This window comes from Patella vulgata, chromosome 2 (assembly GCF_932274485.2).
Source record: "Patella vulgata chromosome 2, xgPatVulg1.2, whole genome shotgun sequence".
NCBI lineage: Eukaryota > Metazoa > Mollusca > Gastropoda > Patellidae > Patella > Patella vulgata.
This window is the reverse complement of record NC_065880.2, coordinates 15410957-15425579: the sequence shown is the minus strand read 5'-3', so window position 1 is coordinate 15425579 and position 14623 is coordinate 15410957. Positions and strand designations below refer to the sequence as shown.

At 34.6% G+C, this 14623-nt stretch overlaps 1 protein-coding gene across 1 annotated transcript in view; it reads right to left on the bottom strand.

Moving 5' to 3' along the window:
• Positions 1–192: 192 nt before the first annotated feature.
• LOC126810547 (protein OSCP1) overlaps positions 193–14623 on the bottom strand; it is a 68623-nt gene continuing 54192 nt past the window's right edge. The window contains exon 10 of the mRNA XM_050535680.2: positions 193–2358. Within this exon, the coding sequence (XP_050391637.1) occupies positions 2245–2358 (114 nt within the window). The 3' untranslated portion in view covers positions 193–2244. The remainder of the gene's footprint in view (positions 2359–14623) is intronic.

Below are 14623 nucleotides of genomic sequence, written 5' to 3'. Positions count from 1 at the left end.
GGTCTGTGCAGAAAAGCAGGTTAAAACTCCATTTCTCTGGACTGATCAATTTTAGTTAGCGTAAGAAAATATCCCCATGAAAAACTTAATAAGCCATTTATACTAGTTGGAGAGTTAGGATAATGAATGCCACACCATTGCAACCACCTGTTAATTAATTAATGATAGCCACAAATGACAAAATACACCTGATTAAAATAGCAAGAATTGTTTTATCACAGTTCATTTATTGTACATGTATACATTGATCATAATAATGGACGGAACACTCTTACTTGGCAAAACCTCACATATTTTACTACACATTTAAATCTGACATCTATACTTGTATGTGTGCGTAATTAAGCCAATCTGCCAATACATAATTAAATTTTTAAGTTTGTATCAAATGTATGTAGTTAGTATTTTTGATTATTATTAAGAGGCAACAAAACTAAAGGTGAATTGAATGTTTCAATATTATGTTGAATATTAAATAACAGACTACTAAAGTGAGTTTCTGCTTTGGGAAATGTCCCTTGGACCAGCTTCTTAAGAGTCAATACTTAATAACCAAGGATACAAAAATTGTGGAATAAGGAAATCATCATTTTGATGAATCGTATAATTGCTAAGATGGCAAGATTATCATAGTATGGCATTGCAATCAGTGTCCTTCGACTTCTTAAATGGATGATTAAAATGCCTAAAACAGAATGCAGCTTTTTGGATTTAGTATGAATAGAAAACAGCCATCCTATTTGCTTGCCACCTTTTAAATATACTACCATGTGAATTTAAATTTTTTGAAGTAATGGTGCCTCTGAAAACATTTTTAACACAATATGAATGAAAAATAAAGTACATAAACATTTTTAGTTACTACAAAGACAAATTCTTAAACACTGTCCCCTTTTTTTACAACAAACACAAGCAATGGTTATTAATTACAAAAAGATGGTGTGATCATTTGATGTTAGACAATTATCAACAGTAATTATCAGAAATCAACCAGATATTTTTTTGCCTCATTAACATTCATAATGCACTAATAAATAAATTTTAAATTGGTCAGACATTAATCTGAATGTGTCATGTACACGAAACTGAAGTTGGTAAACTGGAATATTTAAAAACAGGATTTTATATAGATCTACAGCTTTGTTAATACATTTTAAGCAACCTTATTGCTGCACAACATCCATGTCCGAAGGGTATTTAAAAATATCAATCATATTTTTTATCATAAGACAACAACAATTACACATAAGGTTTTCTTTCACTAATACAATACTATTTCACAAATGGTATGATGGAATGCTGTTCACAATAATAATAATTATCATTTTGTTGCCATGATTAAATATTCGAACATGGGACATAACTCTGTAATAAATATAAACAGTTAAACAAATAATGTGCTAGAAATATTGACTAATCAATTACATATAATTAGAATAGAAGATGTGTAAAAGCATCATTCAAATATAACTAACATATAATTTAAAATAAAGAAATAACAGATCTTCAATATTACTATTAAAAAAGCAAATATTATTGATTATGCTAATAACATTATGCAATTGACTAACATATCTTCTTTGGGGAAGTTTGTCCAAATCATTCCAAGTGGAGTACAAGTAGGAAATCGGAATTTAGTTTTTCCTACTTACTGAATATTACAAAAATAATCACTAATTTCTGCAAAAAGTTTTCCGATAAATATTTATTCTATTTTTGAAATACAATAATATAGAAACCTATTTTGTAGTTTAGAACTATGTTTAATACCAGTAAATTTAGGACATGTTTGAGTTTAATCTGGATCCATTTTGTATTTTTCATCTTGGAGTTCAGTATCATATTTAGATTGTATAGAATTTCAAATTTGACCAGAAACCAAACTGAATTTAAAAAAGAATCAGGATTTAATTGTATTAACAAACAAAGCTTAAAACAAGAATAAGATTTTAAATCTTTCACTCATTTAGGAAAATTCATTATAAGAAAATATGTGACATAAATGAATAAGGATCTCTATTACCAATCAGTGACTAAAATTAAACAATTTTGTTACTCCTTATTGTCATTAGAACAGAATATGATTTCTATCATTTGTACTACAGATACACCTTTAAAAACCATTGGATTACTAACTAACTAATATCAAACTATTTTTTATAAAGGTACTTGGTCTACAAACAAAGCTATTGAATGTTGAGAGTCAATGTAAAGATATCTATTGGTCTTGTCTATCTGTATTATCTATGCACTATCCATTAAATCTAATAAATCATCGCCTTTATTACCACCATCATCATCACCTTCATCAACAGATAGTTCACCCATTATACGGCTTAATTCTGCATTCTTAGATTTCTGGAAAACAAGAAATAAAATTATATTCACGTCATCATTTTTATTAGCTTCGAACACAGTAATTGTAATTTTTTTGTTCATGTTTGTAATAATCTACTAAGATAAGATGACAAGAGGTTGCCATGCAAGATAAGCCCACATTTTGCAAGAGATAGACAGAGAACAAGCTAAAAAATAAAATCGTACAATCCAATCGGGGGTCATAATCCTGGAAGCTACTGTCCAATATGCATGACTATTGAAAGGAACCAAAATCTTTGATTTATAAACATACATTTCAAATTTCATCAAAATCGTATAAAAATTGTAAATTGTAACTCCATAATCCATGAAGTTACGATCAAATTCATGCCAATGTTGAAAGGTACCAAGATCTTTTGGAGCTAAAACCTATATTTCAAGTTACGATCAAATTCATGCCAATGTTGAAAGGTACCAAGATCTTTTGGAGCTAAAACCTATATTTCAAGTTTTACAGGCTAATAAAGATGGGCATACAATATGCACCAACTGGGGTAATAAAGATGGGCATACATCATGCACCAACTGGGATAATAAAGATGGGCATACATCATGCACCAACTGGGATAAAAATTATGATCTCTATCGGGTCCACAAGCTAAAAACGCAATTTTTCATACAATCAGGGACCATAATTCAGGAAGTTACAGTCCGATATGCGCGAATATCGAAATGAACCAAGATCTTTGGGTTATAAACTTACATTTTAAGTTTCAACAAAATCGGATAAGAATTGTGACCTCTATAGGGTCTACAACCTTGATATACCATATTTTTATGCTATTTGAGAACGAACGGCGGACATTTTGTCTGTCAATTTTGGGACGATTTTCACGAAATTGAAACTCAGTCGTCCTTAGGGTGTAACGGTGATATAATAATACGGGTTTTTAAATCGGATAAAAATTCTGACTTCTACAGGGTACACAAGCTAAAAACGCGATTTTTCGTACAATCAGGGGCTATAATTCAGGAAGTTACAGTCCGATATGCGCGAATATCGAAAGGAACTGAGATCTGTGGGTTATAAACTTACATTTTAAGTTTCAACAAAATCGGATAAAAATTGTGACCTCTATAGGGTCCACAACCTTGATATACCATATTTTTACGCTATTTGAGAACGAACGGCGGCCATTTTGTCTGTCAATTTTGGGCCGATTTTCATGAAATTCGAACTTCGTCGTCCTTAGGGTGTAACGGGGATATAATAATACGGTTTTTTAAATCGGATAAAAATTATGACTTCTATAGGGTCCACAAGCTAAAAACGTGATTTTTCGTACAAACAGGGGACATAATTCAGGAAGTTACAGTCCGATATGCGAGAATATCGAAAGGAACTGAGATCTTTGGGTTATAAACTTACATTTCAAGTTTCAACAAAATCGGATAAAAATTGTGACCTCTATAGGGTCCACAAGCTAAAAACGTGATTTTTCGTACAAACAGGGGCCATAATCCATGAAGTTTCGATCCGATACATGCCAATATCGAAAGCAGCCGAGATTTTTTTGGGATAAAGCTATATTTCAAGTTTCGTCAAAATCGGACAAGAATTGAAATGTGGGCATATAATAAAAATGGGCATACATCATGCACCAACTGGGCTAATAAAGATGGCCATACACCATGCACCAACCAGGATAATAAAGATGGTCATACACCATGCACCAACTGGGATAATAAAGATGGGCAAACACCATGTACCAACTGGGATAATAAAGATGGCCATACACCATGCACCAACTGAGGTAATGAAGATGGGCATACACCATGCACCAACTGAGGTAATGAAGATGGGCATACACCATGCACGAACTGGGGTAATAAAGATGGGCATACACCATACACCAACCGGGATAATAAAGATGGGCATACACCATGCACCAACCGGGATAATAAAGATGGGCATACACCATGCACCAACTGGGATAATAAAGATGGCCATACACCATGCACCAACTGAGATAATAAAGATGGGCATACACCATGCACCAACTGGGCTAATAAAGATGGCCATACACCATGCACCAACTGGGCTAATAAAAATGACCATACACCATGCCACAACTGGGTTAATAAAGATGGCCATACACCATGCACCAACTGGGCTAATAAAGATAGCCATACACCATGCACCAACCGGGATAATAAAGATGGCCATACACCATGCACCAAATGGGATAATAAAGATGGCCATACACCAAATGGGATAATAAAGATGGCCATACACCATGCACCAACTGGGATAATAAAGATGGCCATACACCATGCACCAAATGGGATAATAAAGATGGCCATACACCATGCACCAACTGGGTTAATAAAGATGGCCATACACCATGCACCAACTGGGCTAATAAAGATGACCATACACCATGCACCAAATGGGATAATAAAGATGGCCATACACCATGCACCAAATGGGATAATAAAGATAGCCATACACCATGCACCAACTGGGATAATAAAGTAGGGCATATACACGTATCAGGAACCAGCAGGGGGTAATTTTGCATATACACCACCGATATAGCTGGATTCTTTTACATGCACGCCAATGTGTACAATAGACAACTGACAAGCAGAAATCATACTGCCACACCAGGAGTGAATCCTAGACCTCCTGGTTAGCAAGGCAGCACCTTAATCACTGAGCCACCACTTTACATGTATATCAAAATATTCACATATTTAACTATTGCAATACATCTAGGCTGGGCTTGATGTAAATTTAATTCATTCATACACAATCTCAATGATTCATATACATTTTAATCAAACACAGGATGTTTGGCTAACCAAACCAGTATATCTGTCCATTGTACATGTATATTGTAAAATCAAATATTAATTCTCCATTCATAATATTCTTATTATCTTTGTATTTGAGTTATTTTCAGGCAAACACTGATTTTACTGATGAGAAAAGCTAAAATAAATCAGATCACTTTGATTTGTTGTTCTTTTTTCCCGGAAAGAATAAAAAAAAAACCTAATTCATAAAAGAACCAGCGGTTGCCAGGCAAGATACACCCACATTTTGCAAGAGATAGATAGAGAACAAGCTAAAAAAAAATCTCAATTTTTCGTACAATCCAAGAAGTTATGGCCTGAAATGCATGAATGCATGAAGACAGATCTTTGAGATATAAAGATTGGACAAAAATTGTGACCTCTAGAGGGCCCACAATGTTTGTATTGTATACTTGTACACAATTTGAGTACAAGGAGCGGCCAATTTGTCAGGCAGTTTCAGTCCGATTTTCACGAAATTCAAACTCAACGGTCATTAGGGTGTAATTGTAATGGTGATACATTTGAATGTTTTTGGAAATCAAATAAAAAATGCGACCTCTAGAGTGTCCACAAGCTAAAAACGTGATTTTTCGTACAACAAGGGGCCATAATCCAGGAAGTTATGGGCAGTTTCGTTCTGATTTTCACGAAATTCAAACTCAACCGACATTAGGGTGTAACAGTGATAAATTTAAGTGTTTTTTAAAATCGGATAAAAATTGTATCCTCTAGAGATAAAAATGTGATTTTTTGTTTGATCAGGTGCTATAATTCAGGAAGTTACAGTCTGATATATGCCAGTATCGAAAGGAACTGAGATCTTTGGGAGACAGACCTATATTTCAAGTTTCGTCAAAATTGGATAAAAATCATGACCTGTAGAGTGTCCACAAACAAATTGTGGACGGCCGGACAGGGGCGACAGCATAATACGTTCACATAAAAATGTGGGTATTTAAATATGGTCAGCTCTCTAATACAATATATGGGTAAACCTTGTTTGAAAAATACACTTTAACCTTAAAATCAGATCACAATGATGACACATGAGAAGATTGTGTACACCCAGGGGCATTATCCAGGAAGTTACTATCCAATATGCGCAAGTATCTAAAGGAACCCAGATCTTTGGGATATAAACATATATTTTATGTTTCATCAAAATCGGATCCACTATCTTGTTATTTCATATTTTTACATTATTTGCGTACAAGGAGTGGCTATTTTGTCAGGCAGTTTTGGTCCGATTTTCATGAAATTCAGCCGTCAATATGGTGTAACAGTAAATTATCCGTATGTTTTTTTAAATTAGATAAATACTGTGACCTCTAGAGGGTCAATAAGCTAAAACTTGATTTTTCGTACAATCAGGGGCCATAACCCATGAAGTTACGATCCGATATTTGCCAATATCGAAAGGAAGCGAGATCTTTAGGAGATAAACCTACATTTCAAGTTTCGTCAAAATCGAATAAAAATTCTGGACAGACGACCAGGGGCGACAACAATATACGTCCACATAAAAATGTGGGCGTATAAAAATCATTTATCCACATAGAAACTAATCCAGTTTTAACAACCTTACAAGGAAATGTTAATGGACAATAAGTGATAATAATATATATACAACTGCATTAAAAATGTGGGAGCTACCAATAAGCAAGATTATCTGAGAATTATTGACATGCAGAAAATAATCTGCTTCACCTGGCAGTTATTACAACAAGGGTTGCCAGGAAATGAAACATACGCCCACAAGCTGATAAACAAGGCATTGAAATTTCAAAAAGTTCAAAACATAAATTGGCAAAAGGGAATAATTAAAGAAGTTATCATTGAAAATTGTTGAAGATCTACTGGATTTTTCAATTGATATATAATCTACTCCCATGAGCTGCTAAACAACTCATCAAAATTTCAAAAAGTTCAGACCATAATTAAAGCCTCTAAGGTGAAAAAGGGGTTAACTCTCGAAGTTATTGAAAATTGTTGAAAATCAACAGTATTCTACCTTTCAAGATGAAGTGAAATGGGGTTTAAAGTTCTAAATATCTGCACCGACTGGTTTAATGAAGACAGGCACATGCCACACAGTGTGTTGTAAGGGAAATTTTGACTGGACAGTGGCACTATGACCTACTCTTATTTCAAATTCTGTCAAGGCTTATTTTATGTGCACACCAATGTGTACAGAGGACCTTGGTTTTCCATCCCCTCCATTCAACCACTCCTTAGAATCCTGAGAAACTGTCTCGGCTAAACTCCTGGTTAGCGAGTATCCACCTCATACACAGAGCCACTTTTGCTCCTTAATATTAAATTTTAGCCGCTAGAGTGTCAACAAGATTTCAAAACCAAAGGGAATAACTCTGGCTAGTTCATCATTTTAATGAGATGGAGATTAATTTCGAAAAGATATACTGATTAATGATTACTGAAGCATGCATTGTGCTAACAAGAAATGTGACAGGGTGATGGCAAAATATTACAAAATATGACTACATTAAAATGGGGATGTTTAAAATATATCTTATCTAATTGTTTAGAGGTTAGTAACGTATCTGTTCAAATTATTGTTGAGCCTCTACCTTGTGATATCTTTGAAATTCAAGCAGTTAAAGATGAATATTACTAGCTTTCACTTCTTATTTCTACACAAGATTTTAACCTGATCGGTGCGGATAGCTGCATACTGTTTAAACGCTTCAAATACATTTTTTTTACAGAGATATTTGAGAAAATATTTTGAAGTTATTATTATTCTTAACATTTTTGGCTGGACTGGATAATTTGGCAAAACTCAGATAAAACCTTTATTTCTCTACTTGCATAACATAACTTTCCTGAGAAAATGTATATATCTGGGAATCAATCTATAAATGTGTCCAAGGACCCATCATGTATAGTCTGGAGGCTCAGCGCGGGGGGGGTGTCCATCAAATGGGCACAAAACCAGACCCAACTTTTCTAGAGTAAAATTTTGCGTAGAATACGATGCCGAGTGGTAATCAGTCCGCCGTTGAGGTGTTTTCGAGATATTTGGGGTCAAAGGTCAAATGGGTTCATTTGCACTGAATGTGAATGCGCGGTCATTCTTGCATCATGAAAATAAGCTGAAAATGATCGAAAGTAATCACACTTTCAATAAAAATGTAAACTTGCTAAATTCACCTTTGTTCTTTGTGACCCCAGAGGTCAAAAGGTCACATTTTCCGTTTTAGCACTAGGAAGATTTAAAGTAATAAATGTCGGTCTAAAATATAAAAACTAAAGCGAAACCTGTTCTAATTAATAATAGGAACATTTCAAATTTATCTTTAGGTGGTCTTAGCACCAAACTTTTGCTTTGGAACGGTGAAAATGATCTTGCATAACAGAACCAAAACGCTTCGGAGCCTGTTTCAAAAATACGTAAAAACTGTTAAATCAAAATCTCTCTGAATTAGTTTTACAACGAATGCTATACATAATGATACTAGTTGTCTGAAAAAAAACAATTAAATAGTTCCATGGCTGACTCCAGCCTGCTGGCCGCGTCACAAAGCCTGCCAAAATTTTCCCCGCTCACATTTACCAATACGACATATATATCCTGTGAACTACTATGTACAATGTATTCGTCGGTTTTATCTGCGTCCATGTTCCGGCGAAATTCATAAAAACTCATAAAAAGTTTACAAACTTTTAATCTCGTCGCCAGATGCGTGTTTTCCTGTCACAGATTAACGTCGGTTTTCCTAGACTGGGATTCTCGGAAATGTATAATGATAACGGCTGAGCAGTTGGGCAGTAAATTTGCTCTGTCTAAATTGTGAATATTTGGTATGATTTAAATGAATAAATAGACTAAAAATGATACAAAGATGAATATAAAGACCGTGTGCCTGTACTGAATGGAAAATTTCAACAGAAATATTGTTTTCTTGACTTTAAACAGTTGAAACAATTCTATATTGAATTCTTAATAGTGATCAATGAGGTGTGAAGGGCCAGCAGATGGACCATGTCCATTCAAGCGAAAAGGTCGTGATGTCATAATGTCACAGGGTGACTTGATGTTATGCCCGAGTTGTGTTGATGTCCGGTTTGGGACAGGCAATAGAAAAACAACTGATACCAATAGTAATCGACCAATTAGCAATGTTCAATGTATTGTGAATGATTTCGAGTTACCCGGCAACTCAACGGATACCACAATTCAGGTTTTTATTGTTGATTGTTTAATCAGCTATATCGTCCACTCATTGCAGAATAGTACATGTGAACATATTAAACTGGCTGTTCTGGGACATTTTACACTAGAAGAAATTATTACAAGTAAGACAATATTGTGGGATAAATGTGATAATGATATCATTGGTGAGAGAGCGGGACGGAAGGACTCCCTTGTGAGATCTGTGAAGGAAGCGCACGTATTAGACATTGTAGCTGCAATCGATAAACTTGATAAATCAGGCACAATGCCAGTGGTAACTAAGCGCTCTGGATATTAGGCGTCTGCCAAGATCATACCCAGAAGACATCAACTCTATATCATTAGCAGAAAGAATGAATACGTTTGAAGATAAAATCTCATGTCTGGAGAAAGTACTAGAACACACGATATGTGAGAATGTGAGTATCAAAGAGAAGATAGATAAATTAAGTTCCACCACGAATACCAGATCTTCTTATGCTGATATGACTACAGAGCCAAAGACTCTGGTCCCAGCGAACGAGCCTATCCCTAAACCAAGGGAGCAGCTCCACTATACCAACGTTAGTAAGAAGCCTATTACACACCCACGGCGAAATGTCTTTAACAGAAACCTAAGAGACACTGATAGAGAAAGTGTTATGTCAGGAATTAGCAACGCAACAAGAGATAGTCAACAAGATGACGGTTTTAGAGCTCCATCGCATGTGACAAAAAAATTGAATAGACAGGAAAGTAAGCGCAGGCGATGTATAATTGGCAGGTCCTCTCCTAAGGCTACATTTAAAGGTGCACCAGAACCAACTAGACACTTATTTATATATCGTGTTGATAAAAACACCACAGATAACGAGATCTCATCCTATCTCAAAGATAAGGGGTTTACAGTTCACGAACTGTTATGTATATCAAACTTATTATCAAAATTCAAGTCTTTCAAGTTAACAGTACCCCAATCCGAATTTCCGAAACTATTCGATGAGGAACTGTGGCCAAATGGTGTACGTATCCGGAAATATGTCTCACCAAGAGTGGATATTTAAGTGAATATTTCATCCAATGGCCTTGTTAACATTAGCAACATATAACTCTCATGGCCTGGGAACAGGTAGAATACAATATATTGACAAATTATGTAACTCCCATGACTTTGTCTTGATACAAGAACACTGGCTTCTAACTGAACAGCTGCAATCATTCCAAATTAAAATTCCCGGTATTTGTGTACATGGCAACTCAGGCATGGAGAGTAACTCCATTATCAACGGTCGGCCCTATGGTGGGTGTGCGATTCTGTGGCGCAGTTCTCTATTGTGCAATGTGGAACCAATACTGTTTAACTCGAAACGTATTTGTTCAGTCAAAATTCAATGTGGCGACTTGAATTTGTTAATATTTAATGTATATATGCCATGCGACAGTACCAACTTGGATGAATTCGACAATACACTTAATGACCTAAAGAGGTTAATAGATGAAAATCCATGTGACCATGTACTTGTAGGAGGAGATTTTAATACCGATTTTTTACTCACTACCTCGCCACAAACAAATCATTTAGGTCAATTCCTGTTAGAGAATACCTTAGGATGTGGTTACACTAATCCATGTAGCAATGTTCTTTATTCATACGAGAGTAAAATTAACAATAATAGATCTACAATAGATCACTTCTTCCTTACGTCTAATCTGATGAATCAAATAATTCGTTATCAGTCTGTACACGATTGTGATAATTTCTCAGATCATGCCGTAATCAGTATGGCTATTAACATTCCCGTAGACTACTATGACAACTCACCTATGAGCAATGTGCAATCTCAAACCAAATGGCATGAAGCAACAGACGAACATATAAAGCATTACAAAGATACTTTGGATGAGCTCTTAAAAAATGTTAATATCCCTATTGATGCCATACATTGTACTGATTATTCATGTACAGTACACAATGTAGATTTAGAAAATTACTTTGACAATTTAATTCAAGTTACTCTCAAGGCTGGTAAAGTATGTATTCCCCAAAGCGCAAATAAAAGTAGAAAAAAAATCATCCCTGGGTGGAATGATCAAGTCAAAACCGTGAGAGATACGGCTATATTCTGGCACCAACTTTGGAAAGAGAACAACTGTCCAATGAAAGGCATACTGGCCAATATTAGGAGAGGCACTCGGGCTAAATATCATCGTGTATTAAAAATTGTTAAGAAAAATAAAGATCAGATTTGTGCAAACAAACTAGCTGATTATTTACTAGAAAATAATTGTAACAACTTTTGGTCAGAGATTAAGAAAATCAACGGATCATGTAAATCTCTTCCTAATACGGTTGACGGTCAAATAGGTGCAAATAATATCGGTAATCTGTTTTGTAATAAATATAAGCAATTGTTCAATAGTGTCTCCTTTGATGAGGGGGATATGTCTACATTGCAGAATGACATTGAGTTTAAATTAGATAAGTGTAAGAGTAATAAGTGTAATAGAGTTCATAGTGTTTGTACAAATGAAGTAGAAAGAGCAGTGAAACATTTGAAACGTGGTAAAAAGGATGGTAATATTGGTCAAACATCAGATCATGTAATTTATGCTTCACATTCTTTCTTCATTCATTTATCGTTACTGTTAACTTCTATGATTACTCATGGTTTCTCACCCAGTAACTTTGTTCTCTCCTCAATAATATCCATCCCAAAGAACAGAAAAAAATCGTTAAGTGATTCCAGTAACTATCGTGGTATTGCTCTCAGTAGTATTATTGGAAAATTCTTTGACTGGATAATTTTGAAACATAACAAAGATATCTTCCAATGTTCGGATCTACAATTTGGATTCAAGGAGAAACATTCCACAAACCATTGCTCATTCGTAATAAATGAAACTATACAATATTATAATAATAGGAATTCTGACGTCTTTGTAACCCTCCTGGACGCAAGCAAGGCTTTCGACAGAGTTAATTATGTCCAATTATTTAAGTTACTGCTATCTAAGGGTATGTGTCCTTTAACAGCTCGTTTTTTACTTAACAAGTATTTAAATCAGAAAATCAGAGTAAAATGGGGTAACATTGTAACCGAAACTTTTAATGTCAGTAATGGAGTGAAGCAGGGTGGGGTTTTGTCTCCAATCTTATCTACAGTTTATCTTGACGAACTGCTGAATCGCTGTAGGACCAGTGGCCTTGGCTGCCATATTGGTCACGTTTATGTGGGAGCATTGGCTTACGCTGATGATCTCACATTCGTGACATCCAGCAGACAAGCTCTGATTGGCCTACTTAATATTGCTAAACGATATTCAGAAGAGTATGATCTTAAGTTCAATCCTGAGAAAACTAAACTTATTTTCTTTTCACATAGCAGAACATTTATTAATCAATTTAAAGTCATATGTATTGATGATAAAAAGATAGAAGTTGTCGAATCAGAGAAACATTTAGGTAACACTCTTAACTCCTCCTCACAAAGACAAAACATATTTCATGGTATTAATAGTTTTCTCGTGAAGGTTAATGTCACTATTAAAAATTTTGTATATGCATCATCTAACACAAAATATAAATTATTTAAGACTTATTGTATGCCTCTGTATGGCTGCCAATTATGGGATTTGAACCATAAAAATATTGATAGATTTTATTGTGTCTGGCGAAAAAGTGTTAGGAGGCTTCTTGGTATATCACCACGCGCACATAGCAACTTATTAAGCATAATTTGTGACGATTTGAACATAAAAACCCAATTGTATAAAAGATTTACTAAGTTTTATTTTAGTACAATGTCAAGCAACAATAAATGTTTAAGTATGTGCATCAAGATCGCTTTAAATGGAAGCCAGTCTTCTATGTGCAATAATATTAATTTTATTTGTAAAAAGTATAACTTTAATAAACATGATGTCCTAAATGTAGGAATTTCTTCTGTTTTAAATAGAATAAATGACCTAGATCGTAATTATTATAGAGAATATATCTCTTTCAGGGACTCTAATCCAAATGAAGCACTAAACCTGAATCAAATTATCAACTTTCTGTGTACTTCATAATCAAAGTGATATAATTATTTGTATATTGATTAATTATTATATATGTATAACCTATGTGTACCATGAGTACGAATAAACTATTTTTATTATTATTAATTAGCTGGGACGTGATTCATTGATGACATCAATAACATTGATGAAGATCACTAAAGGTTTGTCTACTTTTTTTAGTATTACGCCTAAGAGTTTTACATAATTATTTCATTTATGCATTTAATGTTTTAAAAAATTAAGTGAGAATTACGTAAATACAACTTAGTTTCTTCGGATATTTTAGTCATTTGAACAGTTTAAACGCAGACAATAGTTCATCCACACATCCTCGCTAATGGCATTCACTTTGATCGGATATAAAAAAAATGTGTATGCTTAATTGTTTTCCAATAATTCCTTTTTACAGATGGGCGATATTTGTCGTATTGTCATGAAAACATAATGTGTCCGAACTTGTACAGGATATGTGTAGGATAAAAGAAAACAGACGGATATAGATATTGGGGTTGATGGTCCATGGCATTGCTTTCCCATACAATCACCCCTTAAAATCAATCATTTAAAGGTAATTTCCCTCATTGTTCATATTTTTCTTACTTAAAGTGGACTCTCTTTCTTATATAAATAATTTTTGGGTAAAAAAAAATTAGCAAGGTCAACTTTATCGCATGTGACGTGTTGAATTGTATTGTTGGATGACTATCTGTGTTTGTTTATCATTTTAGGTCAATAGATCAGACAATATTGACTATTGAGATATAACAGACAAGAGTGCAACAATCAAGGGTTAACGCCAAAACTGAATACCGGTAAACATCTAATATCCACTCAATCTTTTTAAACAACCAAAAATCTCAAAAACTTTCATCTCTTTCGATATCTAGGGTTCATGTCTACAATTGGTTGAATAAGTAAAGCGAGTTTCAAAAATATAAATCAAAATGGCTGATCTGTATTGCAATTACCACTTTTCAATGGGGGTGGGTAGGATGGCTGAGTGGTTAGCATGTGCACTGTATCATATGGTCTGTCAATGGGTCAACTGGTGTATGTTTTATTCCCCGGTTACGTGACAAGGAGTAGGTTCGCCTGTCCAACCTCGTGGGTTTTCTCTGGGTTCTCTGGTTTCTTCCTCAGTCATTGTTTTTTGAGGCGCGCGATCAATCGCGAGAGCGTCTGTCGCGTACCTGAATGTTGACTGAGGGG